A 16,255-nucleotide genomic window follows, 5' to 3' on the forward strand; every position below is an offset into this window, starting at 1 on the left:
AGGAAGGACCCATGATTCACTCGGGGGCGGTGATTGCTGCTGGGATCTCGCAAGGAAGATCCACGTCCTTGAAACGAGACTTCAAGGTGGGTCTGGAAGAGTGGAGGGGCTGTGCTGCTGCAGGTGCTCCAGCTGCTGTGGCTCTCCTCTCTGGACTTCCCCAGTGGGGAGTCAAGCACCGCATGGCTCCAACTGCTCTTGCAAGCTCCAGCAAAGGGCCTTCACCTCTGCTGCGGCACGGGGCCCACCAGATGATGGTACCTGAAAGATCATGGCCTGTCTGAGGCGTATGAACTCAGGAAAGGAGGAGCGGGCAGAGCTCTGTACCTAGGAGCAGGGGGGCTTGGTGGAGCAGTTTTCCCTCTGTGTAGCCAGCTCTCCTTGTTGCAATGCCAGCGTAAGTGAGCATCAGCTGGCAGCTCTCCCTGACAAGCTGAGGACCACCCTTGCTCCGCAGTGAGCGGGATGGCGGCTGCTTCAGAAATGCTGGCTCTGGGCCAGCTCATGCAGAGCACGTGACCTGGTTGCTTTTCTGGGGACCCCAGCTCGGTGATGCTGGAGCCTGGCTAGGGGCAGTGGAGCTCTGACCTCTTTGGGGAGGGTTCTTGGATGGAGAAAGGGAGCTCTGGTTTCCTGCCAGTGCTACCTGAATCCCCTCCTGTGCCACCATCAATGCCCAAACTGGGCCGCTCCTTGGGGTCATGCTGGTGGTGCATGGTCATATGCGGTCTACCCACGTCCTCGGAGGCCTGTGGCAACGTGAGCTCATCACCTGCCCTGAGAGACCTCTGGTGCTAGGAACTGACCCCATCCAGCTCTGCCTGGCAGCCTGCCTCTTGCTCTGAGCTTGTGCCTTTGGCCAGCCCTGAACCTGAACCTGCCTTTGCTTTGGCATTTCAGATCTTCGAGTACTTCCGCAGAGACACAGAAAAGAGGGACTTTGTCTCAGCTGGAGCTGCTGCTGGTGTCTCGGCTGCATTTGGTGCTCCTGTGGGTACGTGTCTCCGTTGTTCTGATGCTGAACAGTGCCTGCATGCAGGTCCCGTCAGCAGGTTGCTCCCACTTGCACGGGGGCAGCTGCAGGGATCTGCCTAGAGAGCTGCAGGAACCTGGGTCGATTGAGAGGGTGACAGCGGGTGCTCTGCAGTACAGATGGGGAGAGCGTTTTCATAGGGGAAAAAAAAAGTGTCTGATGGGGTCTGGGACTGCTGGTATTTTTTCCCAGGCAGGTTGGGAGGAGGGAGCAGGGTCAGGAGAGCCCCACACTTACTTTCTGAATTAAATGCTTGCCCGGGAGGTCGGACCATGTGTGGCAGGAATGCACAAGTGGCTGAAACGGGTGTGCTGCCATCCTCTGACAGCTCCAGGACTGGGAAGGGAAGCAGTTGCTCGGCTGTTGGGCAACAACCAGCAGGCCCTCCTGCAAAGTGCCTGGCCCTGCTATGAGCTATCCTGCCCCACGATGCAGGTCTTGGAGAGGGGGCTTGTCCATCTCTGGTGTCAAATATCACCTCCCTGGGATGGAGGGGGACAGTGATGGGGCTTTGTTGTGATCAGTACATCACTGATGGCAGGGTGGGCTCAGCTGACTGCTGGTCCCTTTGCTGGAGCCTGTAAGGTCTGGGCCAGCATGGGGTGCACGGGTTGGGATGGCTGCAGCTGTCTCGGCCAGTGCTGTGAGCCAAGGGCCTGTGGCTTGCACCCGCTGCAAAGGTGCTTCTGTCTTGTGTTTGCAGGGGGTGTCCTCTTCAGCTTGGAGGAAGGGGCTTCCTTCTGGAACCAGTTCCTGACGTGGAGAATCGTAAGTGCTGGAAACCAGAAGCAGTAAACTGGAGGCTCTGGGTGTCCGTGCCCAAGAACCCCACAGCTCGTTGGGTCCCATTTGATGGCCTCTGGTGTCCTGACCCGACTGCGTCTGCAGACTGGCCCTTTCCTCTGCCTCCAGAGCCTCAGGAGCTCTGCCCCTTCAAGGCCTCTGCATTGTGGTGGCGTTCAGGAAGGCCTGATCTGTTTAACGCAGGCCGTGCTGGCCCTTGGGATCGGATGCCCCAGCAGCTGTGTGCCTCTTCCCATCCCTGCCCCAGCCGGGTGACTGTCTAATGCATCCTGGGGAACAGGGCATCCCAAATCCCCCTCTGCGTCCTGGCGCCTGCAGGCTGAATTTGGACCTGGCTGAGCCGGATCTCAGTTCCTGAGGCTGCTGACCCCTTTTCCAAGGGAGCTGCCTTGGGCCACGCTGCAGAGCAGCGGAGAGACGAAAGAAAGGAGGGAGCCCCTGGTTGCTGTAAGCTCGCCGGTGTGGTGCCATAAGGAACGTGGCCCCTTGTCCCTGCTACGTCCCGAGTGCCCTGGCCTGCCCAAGGCCCTCAAGGGGTGTCTTGGGGTAAGGAGGAGGGCGTGTGGTGGGGAAGCAGTGCCAGATGCATCTGGCAGTGATCCTGGGCCGCATCTTTTTCTAGTTCTTTGCTTCCATGATCTCCACGTTCACTCTGAACTCTGTCCTGAGTGTCTACCACGGCAATGCTTGGGATCTCTCCAGCCCTGGGCTCATCAACTTTGGCAGGTTTGATAATGAGGTATGGCACAGGAATGCCTCTGGGGGGGCTTTTCTGGGGGGTAGAAGAAACCCAGGGCAGCTGGGGCCATCTGTCCCACTTATAACATTGCCCAAGGGCCAATCTGGGCTTTGCCCTAGCAGGCCCTGGGGTCTGGCTAGATCACGGCCCCACCGAGTGCAAGCAGAGGTGGTTCTGCAGCCACTGCTGGGCTGGGTGCTGGGAGGGTGTCGCAGGTCTGTGGGCTGCCTGGGGGAGCAGTTGTGGCAGCTCCCTGGGCTGCTCCCTGGCGCAAGCTTATTCTGCCTGAGCAGACAGTGACTGGCTGCAAATGTGCCAGGAGATCTGAAACCTGTGTCTGTCTTGCTTCCAGAAAATGGGATACACGATCCAGGAAATTCCGATCTTCATATTTATGGGAGTAGTTGGTAAGAAAGTTCTGCTCTTTCAATTCAATTAGTCTGAATAATTTCCTCTGTCCCTTGTCTGGATGCAAACACCTTTTGGATCCATTTTCTTGAGGAGAGTGGGAAATCCATTAAGCTCTAGAGCAGAGGCTGCTTGGGGCTTACAAGGACCTGATCCAGATCCTGAGATCCCTTAACCTCTGTGTGTCGCAGTCATGGCTGGTCCTTGCTTTTAGAAAAGGCCTGAGAAAAGAGCTGGGGTCTTGAGCTGTCCTGGCCCTTACGGAAAGGGAGAGGGGGGGCCACGTACTCCCTGTGCGCTGGGAAAGCCACCTGCGCTCAGCCTCAGGACCACCGGGTGCTGGGGCCGTGGGTGCTGGCTGCTTTCTGCTCCCTCTGCCCCGGTGCTGTGCAAGTGCTGTGGGGACCTGTCCGGAGGCGTCGAGAGTAAAGCTGCTCAGCAAATCCAGCCGTTTGGTCCCTGAGCTTTTGCCTGCGTGCTGAGTTTTTGCTCTTTTGCCCTTGCAGGTGGGATCCTTGGGGCCCTGTTCAATGCCCTGAATTACTGGTTAACGATGTTTCGAATCAGGTAGGAGCCTGTGGGTGACTCAGCTGGTCAAAATGGGTTGGCTGGAGCCTTCTGCGCTCCCTGGAAGCGGCGTTCCCAGCCAGAGCCAGGCTGTAACCTTGTGCATAACGTGTGAAACAGCAGTCCTTGGAAACTGGGAGGGAAAGATGCAACGTGCCTCTTGCTGCCTGCAATCAAGGCTTTGGTCCTCAGCATCCTACCTTTGCTCTGACCATGCTGAGTGTCTCCCTTCAGTGACTGGAGGACCCAAAGGTGCAAACGCTGCCCAGACTGACTATTCCATGTTATTGCCGGAGCTCTGAGAGCTGCTAAAGCTGTCGGATCCCAGTCTGGCACTGCTGCTACTTGGTACCAGCTTTTTAAACCCTAGGAATGGCCTCGTGGTCTTGGGAAGGGATTGCCTATGGCAGCAGAGCTGGTGAGGGGCCTGCAGCAGCTTCCAGGACACCCCTCCTCATGGGGGCTTCCTGAGACCCAGCTTTGGGTACAGGAACCGTTCCTGTCCCGCCAGGGGTGTCTCTGCCCTCCCGGCTCTGTGCAGGACAGAAGGACAGGTCAGCTGGAGCTGGCTGGGCAAAGCTGCTCTCACTGCTGACCTCTGGCCCCCAGCTCCCCACAACGGTTTCATCAGACACCAGGACAGCCTGTGCCATGGGCTTCCTCCCTCAGCGTGCCTCGGTCCGGGCTCACAGCAAAGCCAGGGCTTGTGCACAGCTAAGAGCGGGTAGAGGAGCCCCGGGCCTCCCAAAGAACCAGCTTTAATGACTTTGTCCCAGAGCTGGCAGCTCCTCTCCCTCTCCTGTCCCTCTGATTCTCTCAGGCCCGTGGGATTTGCTTGCAGCCCATCACCTTGCGTTCCTGAGTGCTGCTGCGGCAGAGCCGGGCTCACATCTCTGCTTGCTCCCCAGGTACATCCACCGGCCCTGCCTCCAGGTGGTTGAGGCCATGCTGGTCGCAGCGGTGACGGCGGCCGTGGGGTTCGTCATGATTTACTGCTCCAGAGACTGCCAGCCCATCCAGGGGAGCTCGGTAGCCTATCCCCTGCAGGTAGGAGGTGCTGGAGAACGGCTGCCCCAGAGCTGGGAGACCCTGATCCTTGATGGAGGCATTTTACTTAGTGCTGCAAAGAAATCTCTAAAGCTACCAGGCCTGGGAGCATAAAAAAACATCTCTTTTGTTCCCATTTCATTCAGTTTTCCTCCTTTATGGTAATGTCCTTGCCTTGACCCAGCAAGAACGTCCCAGATCCTGGAGTTTTCTGTGGGCTCCTTCTCCCTGTAACGCCCAGCTCCGAGACGTGAGCCTCACCTGGGTTGTGGTGTCACTTGGCGTTTCTCTACCTCAACAGCAAAATATCTGGGTGGAAACGCTGTGATGCTGGCACGCTCGCTGCATAGGAATCACCTCCTTGCTGGCACCCGTCCCCTTCCCTCCGGGGCTGGCAGCGAGCCCCGAGCCTGGCAGCCTTCCCTGCCACAGGGCAGCCTGGCTCTGCCGCCTGACTCCGCTTCTCTTTTCTTCCCCCTCAGCTTTTCTGTGCTGATGGAGAGTACAACTCCATGGCCACTGCCTTCTTCAACACGCCCGAGAAGAGCGTCGTCAACCTCTTCCACGATCCCCCAGGTCCGTGGGTCCTCGGATTTGGGCAGAGTGGGGCAGGGCTTGAGCGTGCTGGCCGACCAGTTCCCTCTTAGCTCTTTGCCAGTGGGACGAGGCGGGGGAAGGTCAGCATGGCCCCGTGAGGGTGTGATGGGGTCTGGCAAAGCGCTGTGCTGGGTGAACAGGAAACCGGTGGCTATTTCTCGTGGTATGAGAACAAGACGGGGTGCCCACTGTGGTGTGGGGCAGCAAGCTGGATGTGCAGGAGGAGCTCCGGGAGGGCCCATGTGTCCAAAACCCCCTGCAGCAGGACATTGCAAAGGCTGCAAAAGTGTCCAAAAGCCCTTCAGTGAATTCAGGGAGGGCAGATCCTTTGGTGGCTTTTCAGGAGACCTCTTGGTGCACATCCTGCTGCTTGTGCTCTTCTCCCTTACTACCAGTGACTGGTCACTGCTGGAGATGGGCTGCTGAGCGGGGCAAATGCTCACTTCAACGTGGTACAGCGGCTTTACGGCCCCAAGCTGTTCTGTGCTCATCCCTGCCTTGGAGGCAGTGAAGGTGGCAACGTCATCGCCATGAGGGCTCCTAACTTTGTAAAACCAAGTGCCTTCCCGGGCCGGTCTGTGCAGTGTTGCAAACAGGAGGTGGTCAGGCTTCTCCATTTTGTAGTGGTGAATGAAACCTGATTTTTAACAGTAAAGCTGTTGCTTCCTGTGATGTCCACAGAGACTTCTACTCCTTTCCTGCAGTGGAGGGAGGAAGGACGGGTGCCACCACTTGTGAGCTCAGCCCAAGGGCTGCAGTCCTGGGAGAGCCCATGGACGAAGACGCGGTTTTGCTCATGCCTGTTCTTGAGCTGTGGTTTCTGAGTTGCATGGGAGCAACTGAAGTCCATCCTGGAAATATGCCTGGATGTTTTCTTACTTAGTAGGGCTTCTTGCCCCCAAACGACTTTGCCATCTGGGCAGGCTGTGGAGGTGGATTTTGGGGCTTGGATTTGCTCGAGAAATCAGATTTAGCTTCCAGTACCTCAGGGAGTAGAGTCCGAGCTTCAATTTTCCTCGGACCCAGTGGGACGCTAATGCGTGCTCTGCCTCCTGGGCCGCCAGTCTCTGTTTCGTGCCAGTCTGCATGTGGGCAACAGATGGACAGCTCTAAATTTATAGACCCATAGCCCAGAACTGCAGCTTGGCCAGTTGGAGCAGTGACAACCATCCTATGTCCCGGGGCTGTTCCCTGCAGTGCTGGGCTTGACTCGAGCCCCTTCCTGGCTCAGTGCTTTGGTCGAGGTGAGGTTGCAAAGGACACATTCAAACTAGAGACTGAACTGCCTAGAATCGCAGTAGGCTGAGTCCTGGCGTGGCAGGGTCTTGCCGCACTTGGGTGGCGTGATGGCACATCTGGCAGCATGGGAGCTGCAGGACAAGGAGGGTGTCTGCAGGGCCTGCTCTGCTGAGCTGACTCCAAAACTGGCTGTGACACCCCTGGGAGACCCCTGCCAGCCCACCAGCACCCCTGTCCTCCTGACCCTGTCCTCTGACGCTGGCAGTCCCGCGGGACTTTGAAGTTGGTTGTGTTGCCTCGCAGGCAGCTGGGAAACGCCAGAGTGGGAGGGGACGGGTCACGGTGGGTCACGCCATGGCAGGAGGGTGGATGCCGGCCTCCGTGGGATGGGAGGGATTTGGATGGTGCCAGCGCTGCTATGGGAAAGGCTGGTGGGGCTGAGCAGACGCACCTCCACCCAGTGAGACCAGCACGGTGGCAGTCGAGCCCCGTTGGGCGTTAAGCTGTTGGCCAGGACTGAGGGCCGCTGCCCTGCCAGCGTGGGCCTGCGTTCGCTGGAGCTGCTGTGAGGTCTGGGGAAACGTGAGCATGGCGTGGCCAGGAGAAGGCCAGATGCTCCTGAGCGTGAGTGGAAGCCTGAGAGAGGCAGGAGCAACCCAAAGGGCCGGTTTGGAAGGCTGGAACTGCTGGGGCAGATGTTATGGGAGGTGTTGGGAGGGAGGTGCACCCCATAAGCAGGACTTTCCCCTCGGGGAATGAGCATCATGGGGCTGCTGCTGTCCGTTGTCCATGCGTGGCTGGCTGCAGCCCGGCTCGGCGTCCGTTGGGATGCTGGAGCACCAACGGATCAGCACTGACTCCCTCTTCTCTCCCCCGCCCCAGGCTCTTACAATCCCATGACCCTGGGCATGTTCACGCTGATGTATTTCTTCCTGGCGTGCTGGACGTACGGCCTCACGGTGTCCGCGGGGGTCTTCATCCCGTCCCTGCTGATCGGCGCTGCCTGGGGGAGGCTGTTCGGCATCTCCCTGTCTTACCTGACGAAGGGCTCAGTGAGTGTTTTGTGGGAAGGGGCGCTGGGTGGGAGACACAGCTCCCAGCCCTCCTCCCTTGCCGTGGGGCCAGCCACGTGTGCGGAGAGCAGGCGCGGAGCTGGTGAAGAGCCCAGTACGGTGGGCTTTGCTCTGTCTGGACAGAGGTCAGCCAGCTGCTGGGCAGTGCAGGAGGCCTCAGGCCCTCCCTGTGCCCTTGGATGGGGGGTTCGGAGCTGGGCGCTTTCCCCGTTATCTCGGGTATCCCAGAGCCAGCAGCTTACTCGGCCCCTTCTCTCTCCTGTGCTCAGATCTGGGCCGACCCCGGGAAGTACGCCCTGATGGGAGCCGCCGCACAGCTGGGTGAGTTGCCCCATGCTGGGGGTCTTGGCCGTCTCCTGCTCGTTTTGTAAGGAAGACGGCATGGAAAAACTGGCCTCTGGTTCCCCAGCGCAGAGCTGAGATGCAGCCCGTGCTGTGTTGCTAAAGCTCGACCTGGCTGTCATATTCCTAATGAGGCTGCCAGGCGTCAGGGCCAGTCCTTGCCCGCAGCGGTGCCTGGCCCAGCACAGGGCTCCCAGAGCTGGAGATGCTGCAGGGCTGAGGTCCAGTTTGGGCTGGGGTGTCCCCTGTCTGCCCCGTTTCCCTGGGGCTGTGTGGGTCGCTGGTGCTCAGCGCCCTGGTTCCTGCCTGCAAAGCCAAGAGCAGTGAGCTGCATCCGCGGAGCAGCCAGACCTGCTGCCCACTCAGTGCGGGCCATCCCAAATCCCTGCGCCGGGACGGAGGGGCCTTGGGCACTCCCCTATCCTCTCGCCCCGTGTCCCTCTGCCCCCCCCAACCCCCAACCCCTCGGGCGCCTCTCCCAGGTGGGATAGTGCGGATGACGCTGAGTCTCACGGTCATCATGATGGAGGCGACGGGCAACGTCACCTACGGCTTCCCCATCATGCTGGTGCTGATGACAGCAAAGATCGTGGGAGACTACTTTGTGGAGGTGAGGGCTGGCTGCGCTCACCAGGAGCCTGGGGCTGGGTGAAAGGCTGTGGTTGGGGATTTGGGGCATGGCAGGACCATGAGGAGGCTGTGGGTCAGGACTGGGGATGTTGGCAGAGGCCTGGGAGGCCCAGGGCAGGGAGGGAGAGGCTGTGGGTGCAGAACCTGGCACCCCGGGGCCAGGACAAGTGTGCTCCCTCTCGATGGGGGGCTGCTGTCTGGCTGTCCCCCCTTGGCGCGTCTCCAGGCCTCCTGACAGCCTGGCCTCGCGTTGCAGGGCCTCTACGACATGCACATCCAGCTGCAGAGCGTGCCCTTCCTGCACTGGGAGGCCCCGGTGACGTCTCACTCCCTCACAGCCAGGTAGGTGGCCTGGGGGACTTCGGGGGTTGTGTCCTTCTGCCCTTGCTGGGCACCGGGCACCTCTGACCACGCCAGGGACGTGAGCTGGAAACGGAGGTGGTGACGTGCGGAGAGTGGGATGCCCGCTGACCCACAGTGCCACCAGGCCAGCCCCTTCCCCAGCCAGGAGTGCGGCCCACCAGGAATTCCCTCCCCGGGTCCCTGGTGGGTTGTGCAGGGTGAGGAGGTGTCGGGGCTGCGGCAGCCAAGCTCTGGCCTGCGTGTGGGAGGGTGAGTTTGGGGGCATTGTGGAGCTGTGTTTAACGCCACCCCTTCCCCCCAGGGAGGTCATGAGCACGCCCGTCACCTGCCTGCGGAGGATTGAACGGGTGGGCACGGTCGTGGACATCCTCAGCGACACCTCCTCCAACCACAACGGTTTCCCCGTGGTGGAGAGCAACCCGGACGCCACGCAGGTGGGCCAGGCGCTGGGGGGATGCAGCTGGGCGTTGGCTATGCCAGGGCTGACCTTGGTGTGGCACCCCACGGGTGTCGCGTGTGGTGTGCTGCCAAACTGCCTGGGCACCAGGGAGTGGGTGTGATGGGGCTGGTTGGGTGTGAGCAGCGGGTGACCTGCTGCATCTCCTCTCATGACAGTGGAGCCCCGATAGATAGCCAAGGAGATGTGGCTTGATCTCCTGGGTGAAGGCCATGCAATGAAGATGCTAGGCCTCTATGCTCTTCAGTGCTAGCCAAAGCCTGGAGACTACCCAGGCAGCTGCTCTGTGGGGTGTTTGGTCAGGGCTTGCCTCCCCTCTGCAGCCCCGTTTCACGCATGGTGCTCTGTCACAGGTGGCAGGACTGCGGGGCTTGATCCTGCGCTCCCAGCTCATCGTTCTGCTGAAGCACAAGGTGGGTGATGCCCTGTGGAGGGAGCTGCTGGGCTGTGTGCCTGCCCCACTGCTCTCCCAGGCCCTTTGGTGCCTGGCTTGGTTAGGAGGAGCTGGCAGAGGGTCCCGGTTGTGTCCCTCTGATATCTGTGGCCAAGCTGGGCTCAAGGCCCCAAGTTAACAGGAAATGGGCTGTTCCTCTTTGGATGCTCGGTCTGCCCTGTGTCCCTGTCCCCTTCCCTCTCTGCCCCTGCCCTCCGGGGCATTGCCCTGGTGCGAGCTGTCACGTGCCACAAGGCTCGCGGCACCTTTGGCTCGGCGGGGCTGGGGCCGCCGCAGGTGCTTGGCAGTGCCAGCTCCCTGATGGTCTCTCTCTTCCCCAGGTTTTTGTGGAAAGGGCCAACCTGAACCTGGTGCAGCGGCGGCTGAAGCTGAAGGATTTCCGGGACGCCTACCCACGGTTCCCCCCTATCCAGTCGATCCACGTCTCCCAGGATGAGCGCGAGTGCATGATTGATCTGAGCGAGTTCATGAACCCCTCGCCCTACACGGTGCCCCAGGTAACGCTCAGGGGCCCAGCCTGGGCTGGCTCCCAGCGAGCTCCAGCTGGGATCTGGCCTCCCCTGGGGCTGGGGGTGGGCCGCGGAGGCCGGCCCGCGCCAGTCGGGGATGTCGCAGCCCACGCGGCCCCGCTCTGCCTTGCAGGAGGCCTCGCTGCCGAGGGTGTTCAAGCTGTTCCGGGCCCTGGGCCTGCGGCACTTGGTGGTCGTGGACAATCGCAACGAGGTGAGTCCCTGGGGCCGCTGGGCACCACGTGCAGGTACCTTCTCTCCCTCTGCAGCCTGGGCTCCTGCTGGGGACACCAGCGTCATCCCCACGCTCTCCCTGCTTGCTGTGGCAGGGCCTTATGTTGTCCCCTCTCCCCGCAGGTGGTGGGCATGGTCACCCGCAAGGATCTCGCCAGGTACAGGCTGGGGAAGGAAGGACTGGAGGAGCTCTCGCTGGCACAGACGTGACGTGGGGCGCTGTTGCCCAGCAGAGCTGTGTGCTGGTCCCCGGCCGCTCTGAGACCAGGACCCTTAGTTTGCTGGAGGCGAGGATAGGGCTGGGCTGGCCAGTATGGGCATCGGGGTGCCTGGAGCACCGGCATGGCCGTGCTGCCCTGGCTCTCCTGCGTGTTGCCCTTTTCCTGTTTCTAATGGCTTCTCTTCTCCGGGCCTTCTCCTTTCCCCTTCCTGTACTTCCGGAGGGATCTGAATACACTGTTGGCTCCGTTAGCTCCTGATGCAGGCTATGCCAAAAGTTGGGTCAAGGCTGGAGCGTGCCCTGGGGGAGCTGAAGAGCCCTGCTGAGCTGGACACCATCTCTCTCTGCCATGGGCACCTTTCCTCCAGCATCGGCTCTTCCCTCCACCCACCCGCTGCCAGCCTGAGCTGTCTGGGATCGCAGCCCTCCCTGGGCGCTTCCCTGGAGGTGGCACCAGGCAGCTGCTTGGAAGGGGGAGAGATGGAGATGTGCTCAGGCTCCCTGCCTGCGCTGGGGCCGAAGCAGAGTCCTGTCCCCCCTCTCCCCCTTCTGCCGCTGGCTGGGCCAGGCAGAGCGCTCTGCCCCTCTGGGGGGAGGCGGGGGCCGTGCCCTGCTCTGCTGTGCAATAAAAGGGCTCCCGTGGTACAGCAGCTGCCGCCTCTGCTCTTTCTTGGTCCCCTTGGCCGCCCTGTGGGGCAGGGAGGGGAGAGCTGCCTCCCGCCCGCGTGGCAGTGGCAGTCCCGGAGCCTGTGCCTCCCTGCCTGCTGCTCGAGGAGGCCCAGCTCTCCTGCTGCGTCTCCCCTCCCACCATGTTTGGGTCAAGAGTGAACTCTGCTCCAGTCTGTCTGCTGTAGCCCAGGCCCTGCCCCCTTGCCGTGGGGCCGTGGGCCCTGGTGGGGGACGGGGCCCGTAGCCCTCATGCCCTCCCCCTTGCCCCAGGCTGCGGGGCTAGAGCTGGGGTTGGGGGGAGAGTGCAGGGCAGAGCAGCCAGGGCCACAGGGGCCTGGACCTGACCCCCCACCCCCACCCCCAGCATGTCCCTGCAGCCCCCGGGCCTCTGCCCCCTGCACTGGCCATGGCACCTGCTGGGCATCCTGGGGAGGCAGCGTGGGCACCCAAGCGCTGTGCCGTGGGCCGGGCGCAAGCCTGCTCCCTGCTCGGGGGGCTGCCCGGCGTCAGCTGCAGCCTGGGGGGGCTCCGCCGAGGTCTCCTACTTCCGTGCTGAAATAAAGCCTGTTTGTACTTTTACTGCCCTGTCGCCCGTCTCTTGCGCTTGGCACCGTTGCCGCCCTGAAGAAGCAGGGCTGCCCCTCTAGGCCCCCCACTCGGGCACCGCGGACACGGGCAGGGCTGGTTCCCAGTCCCTGTGCCTGCCCTGGCCGCGCGGGGCCGGGGCCCAGCCAGCCCCGAGAGGGGGTTTCTGCAGATAAGGGTGGCTGTGTTTGCCTGGGAGAAGACAGACAACGGCTTTTATTGTTCCCCAGTGTTTGCGCCTGTCGGGCCCTCAATCCATCACCCCCAGCCAGGGCTGGTCCCGGCCCCCCTCCTGCCGCCTGCCTCGTGGGGACCCGCCTGGGCTGCTCCCTCGTGCGCCCCGAAGGCCTGGCTGCAGCCCCCAGTGCTGGGGCAGGGGCAGCGCTGGGGCCCAGCGTCCCCTGGGGCGGATGAGTCCTGTGCTGGGTGGGAGGGCTGCGTGGCCGGAGCCCCCCTCCCTCTGTCGGCCCCTTTGCGGGGCTGGGGTGCCCCGGCCTGGGGTCACTGCCTGCTCCCCAGCGCTTTTCCCTTTCGAGGCTGACAAAGAGCAAAGCCGCCAAGGGGAGAAATGCCTCAGGCGGGCCCTGGTAACGCACGGAGGGTGTGCTGAGGCGGCCGCCTCCGTGCTGTGCCCGGGAGCGGGGCGAGCCGGCCTGGTTGGCGGTGGCGGTGGGTGCCCACCTTGTGCAGCCCAGCTCGCCGGGGCGGGCAGCACGTCTCCAGGGCCGGCAGCCGCACGGTTTATGAGGCCCCGCGTTACCCTTTGCCCTCGCGCTGCTGCGATAAGGCAATGGGATTCACCGGCTCCGGCCTGCAGAGTAAACACGGGCTGTTGGCTCCGCCGGTCGCCTCGCTACCCTCCGCTTCCTGCTGCCAGATAAAGCTGGCGGCCCCTCTGCAGGGCGCGCGGGGCACGGGGGGCTCCCCAGGCCCCCTGGGTCCACTGTGGTGGGCATCCCATGGCACCCGCCCGGCACCGTGGGTCCCAGCGCCCCGTCGCTGTCCCGGGCGCCGTCTGGGCGGCGAAGGACACCGCACGCACTCGCGCCTTGCGAGGAGCCGTTTATTCACTCGTCCCAGCGCCGGCTCCGACCCGCCAGCTCTGGGGCTGCGGGTGCCCTCGCAGCTGGCGCCGGGACCCACGCGGAAAGGGCAGGGTTTATCATTAACCGGGCGGTGCGTGGCAGGGCCGGGGCGCTGCGGGACGCCAGCTCTCGTGGGCCGAGCACAAAGGCTGGGGCTGGCTGCTGTCACAGCAGGCCCAGGTGCTCGGCCTCCAGCCCCGGGCGGCCCGGCTCCGGCGGCAGCTCCCGCCCGGCGCCCGGCAGCTCTGGCGCCGGCTCCGCCGTCCAGTTGGCCAGGAGGTCGCTGAAGTCGGGGGTGCTGGGGTGCAGCGCGGGGCCGGGGCCTGGCTCCCTCCAGAAGGATTGTGGCAGCTTCCTCTTGTGCATGGGGGTGATGTGGGCGTACTTCCTCTCCAGCCGCTGCGTCTTGCCGTCCGCCGCCGGGGGCTGGAGGCACCGGTGCAGGCCGTACTCGAAGAGCTCGGCCAGCGGCCCCAGCGGCGGGGCACCACCGGGGCCGCCCGCCGGCTGCCAGCCCCGCGGCCCCCCGGGCGCCCGCGCCACCTCCTCCTGGGGCTCACCGCTCTGCGCCGCGCGCAGCAGCTCGGCGTAGTACAGCTCCCGGCCGGAGCGGCGGGGTGAGCGGCAGTCCTCAGCGGTGCCCCAGCCTTCGGCGTCCTCGTCCCGGCCCCTCCGCCCGAAATACCGCTGGATGTCGCAGCTGATGAGCTCCGAAAACTTGAGGAGCCGCAGCGTGGTCTCCGCGTCGCTGGGGCCGGCGAGCTCCTGCCCGCTGCGGCTGGTGCCCTCTGCTGCCTCCTCCTCTTCTTCCTCCTCCTCCTCCTCCTCCTCCTCGTCCTCGTCCTCCTCCTCCTCCTCCTCCTCCTCAGAGAGGTCGGGGAAGTCGGGCTCGGGGCGCGTGGGCAGCAGCAGGGCATGCGGGAACGGCGAGGGCAGCCGCAGCTCGGCCAGGTGCCGGATGACGCCCGCAGCCATGGCGGTGCACGTGGGGCCCCGACTCACCCTGTGGGCGAGGGACGGCGGGCTGAGGGCTGCCAGCACCGGCAGGGGCCCCGCGCGGCGCTGCTTGCCTCCCGGGCCGCGCGGTGCCGGCTGTGGGGCTGGGATGGGGCTGGGATGGGGCTGGGCGAGCAGCAGGAGCCACGGGGCGGGAGGATGTTCCCCTTCACTCCGGGGCGCTGCGTGGAGGTGACTGGGTCGAGCAGCCGTGCTAGCCCAGCGCGCTGAGCCCCACACCCTGCCCATGCAACGGCCCCGAGGGTTTCCCTGCAGCGGGGCGAATCCTGCCACCTCCCTGCACCACTCTCGCGGGCTCCAGCCATGGCTGGGTCTTGCCAAGCTGGATGAGGTCCCTCCGTACTAAGGGACGGATGATCTGCGCACAGATGCCCCCACCCTGCGCACGCTGCAGGGCAGCCCAGGACCACCAGCACCCCGGCAAAGGTCCCAGCTTTGAGAGGCCCTTGGGGCAGCAACGGCTCTGGGGACTGCTCCTGCTCCTGCCTGGCTGAGCGTGATGCCCGGCATGGCTGCTGTCCCTGGGCCCCCCATGCACCCCCACATGCGAGGTGGTGGGGGTTGCCCCGGGGGGGACGGCAGGGCGGGGGTCTGGGTGCCGACCTCCCTGCGCTGGGCTGTGCTGCGGGACGCCGGCAGGGACGCTCGCCTCGGGCTGCAGCGGGGGGACCGGGGCCGGCGCGGCGAAGCAGAAACGCCCCAGCTGAGCCCGCCGGCCTCACCGGGCATCGCCCCCGGCTCCTCCGGGGCTCGGCACTCACCTCAGCGCTGCCGACAGGCCATGCATAGGCTCCCGCGCCTCTCTTCCCCTCGCTGTCCCTCCACCTGGGCCTGAAGTATTTATAGCGGAGCGGCGAGCTGACGGCTGGCAAATATTTGGTAGCTGTATTGTAATAGTAGACTCGGTAAACAGAGCTGGGGTTTGCTTTAGCACCCAGCAACGGGAGAGCGGCGCAGAGAGGGAGCGCGGGGACGGAAGGCAGGGCTCACCTTAATGGTTCACTAGCCAGGGGATTTTCAAGTGTTGTTCCTGTAGATTCACCTATTAAATCGGCAGCCCCAGCTGCCAAACTGCCTGCACACTTGTACCGAGGGCTCTTATCTCCCTGCTGATTGGAGGCGAAATCAAGCTTTGTCAAATAGGCGTAAAATTAAATTTCATGCTATTTTGACTCCTGGAGTAGGATCTTCTGAAGAACATACTGCTTATCGAGCTATGCCTGTGCAAACAGGCGCCGCCGCGGCGGCAGCAGGGCCGGCTGCACGCCCGCTCCCCAGGCTGAAACCCTCCCGGGGGTCCCGCGGCCCCGCAGCCTGGCCCCCCGGCCGCCCCGCGGGCCAGAGACGGCAGCGTCGTCACCACGGACGGGGCGCTGGGCTGCCCTGCGTGGCCCGTGGCTGCGTCACGGGGGCAGCACACGAGGGCAGCGAGGAACCAGCCGGGTCCAGTATCAGCAACGAGGATTGCTTGGGCCCCAAAGCGATGGCTGCACCCCGTTTCTGTGCTTGTGCCAGACACGGCAGCAGGAGAGCAGAGCACCCGTGGGACAGCGGGGGGACACAGGACGGCCAGCGGGGCACGGGATGACCTGGGCTGCATGCTCATCCCCTGTCGCCCTGTCCCGGCCCTTGCTGGGGGATCTCAGGAGGGTGGAAACTCAGAGCGGGTTTGGGGACAACCCAGCCCTGCTCCGCAGCATCCTGCCTTGCTCTCGGGGCTGACTGCAGCTCCTGCTGCGGCCCCACCAAGCCATCCTGGCCACCGCAGGCCATGCGGTTGCTGCCACCGCGGGCCGAGCCTCCCCGGCCCCTCTGGGCTGAGCCTCCCCAATGACCGGGGCCGAACCGTCCCAGCCACCGCGGGCTGGTGTGGCGCAGCCCCGCAGCCGGCAGGCCCGGACAGTGGTGGTGGCGGTGGTGCGGCCGTGGCCGTGTGCCCCCGCGGTGCTGCCTCGTCCCTTCTCCAAACATTCACATTGGCAACCCTGGGGCGGCAACAGCAGCCATCCCGCCCGGGCACCCGCTGGGCAAACACGGCGAGCGGGAGCTGATAAGCAGCGGGGCACCCTGCGATCTGCTGCCCTGACGTCACCCGCCCGGCGCCCGCCCTGTGCGCCGCGGCAGCTGTCGCAGCCGGCACCCCGGTGCCACCGGCCCCTCGCCCCGCGCCGGGGGGACACAGC

General features: G+C 63.8%; 2 protein-coding genes across 3 annotated transcripts in view; one reads left to right on the plus strand and one right to left on the minus strand.

Moving 5' to 3' along the window:
- The window catches only part of CLCN7 (chloride voltage-gated channel 7), a 28,615-nt gene extending 16,651 nt beyond the window's left edge, over positions 1 to 11,964 (plus strand). For both annotated transcript variants that reach the window (XM_064520562.1, XM_064520563.1), the window contains 17 exons: positions 3 to 86; positions 901 to 994; positions 1,737 to 1,801; positions 2,460 to 2,576; positions 2,929 to 2,983; positions 3,491 to 3,551; positions 4,460 to 4,598; positions 5,081 to 5,174; positions 7,317 to 7,486; positions 7,777 to 7,828; positions 8,332 to 8,459; positions 8,736 to 8,821; positions 9,144 to 9,276; positions 9,653 to 9,712; positions 10,074 to 10,250; positions 10,396 to 10,476; positions 10,620 to 11,964. In XM_064520562.1, the coding sequence (XP_064376632.1) occupies positions 3 to 86; positions 901 to 994; positions 1,737 to 1,801; positions 2,460 to 2,576; positions 2,929 to 2,983; positions 3,491 to 3,551; positions 4,460 to 4,598; positions 5,081 to 5,174; positions 7,317 to 7,486; positions 7,777 to 7,828; positions 8,332 to 8,459; positions 8,736 to 8,821; positions 9,144 to 9,276; positions 9,653 to 9,712; positions 10,074 to 10,250; positions 10,396 to 10,476; positions 10,620 to 10,706 (1,683 nt within the window). In that variant the 3' untranslated portion in view covers positions 10,707 to 11,964. The remainder of the gene's footprint in view (positions 1 to 2; positions 87 to 900; positions 995 to 1,736; positions 1,802 to 2,459; positions 2,577 to 2,928; positions 2,984 to 3,490; positions 3,552 to 4,459; positions 4,599 to 5,080; positions 5,175 to 7,316; positions 7,487 to 7,776; positions 7,829 to 8,331; positions 8,460 to 8,735; positions 8,822 to 9,143; positions 9,277 to 9,652; positions 9,713 to 10,073; positions 10,251 to 10,395; positions 10,477 to 10,619) is intronic.
- Positions 11,965 to 12,619: 655 nt separating this feature from the next.
- Positions 12,620 to 15,212, minus strand: PERCC1 (proline and glutamate rich with coiled coil 1). Its single transcript, XM_026107769.2, has 2 exons — positions 14,834 to 15,212; positions 12,620 to 14,058 (listed from the first exon to the last, which is right to left on the minus strand). The coding sequence occupies exons 1-2, from the start codon at positions 14,857 to 14,859 to the stop codon at positions 13,221 to 13,223; spliced, it is 864 nt and encodes a 287-aa protein (XP_025963554.2). The 5' UTR covers positions 14,860 to 15,212; the 3' UTR covers positions 12,620 to 13,220.
- Between the last annotated feature and the right edge of the window lie 1,043 nt (positions 15,213 to 16,255).

Source organism: Dromaius novaehollandiae, chromosome 14 (genome assembly GCF_036370855.1).
Source record: "Dromaius novaehollandiae isolate bDroNov1 chromosome 14, bDroNov1.hap1, whole genome shotgun sequence".
NCBI lineage: Eukaryota > Metazoa > Chordata > Aves > Casuariiformes > Dromaiidae > Dromaius > Dromaius novaehollandiae.

Bases quoted from the DNA above. Each gene is read 5' to 3' on its own strand.
- PERCC1 (XM_026107769.2), bottom strand. From the start codon at position 14,859: ATGCATGGCCTGTCGGCAGCGCTGAG. The intron at 14,059-14,833 runs GTGAGTGCCGAG...CCTCGCCCACAG, and splicing joins GGCCTGTCGGCAGCGCTGAG to GGTGAGTCGGGGCCCCACGT.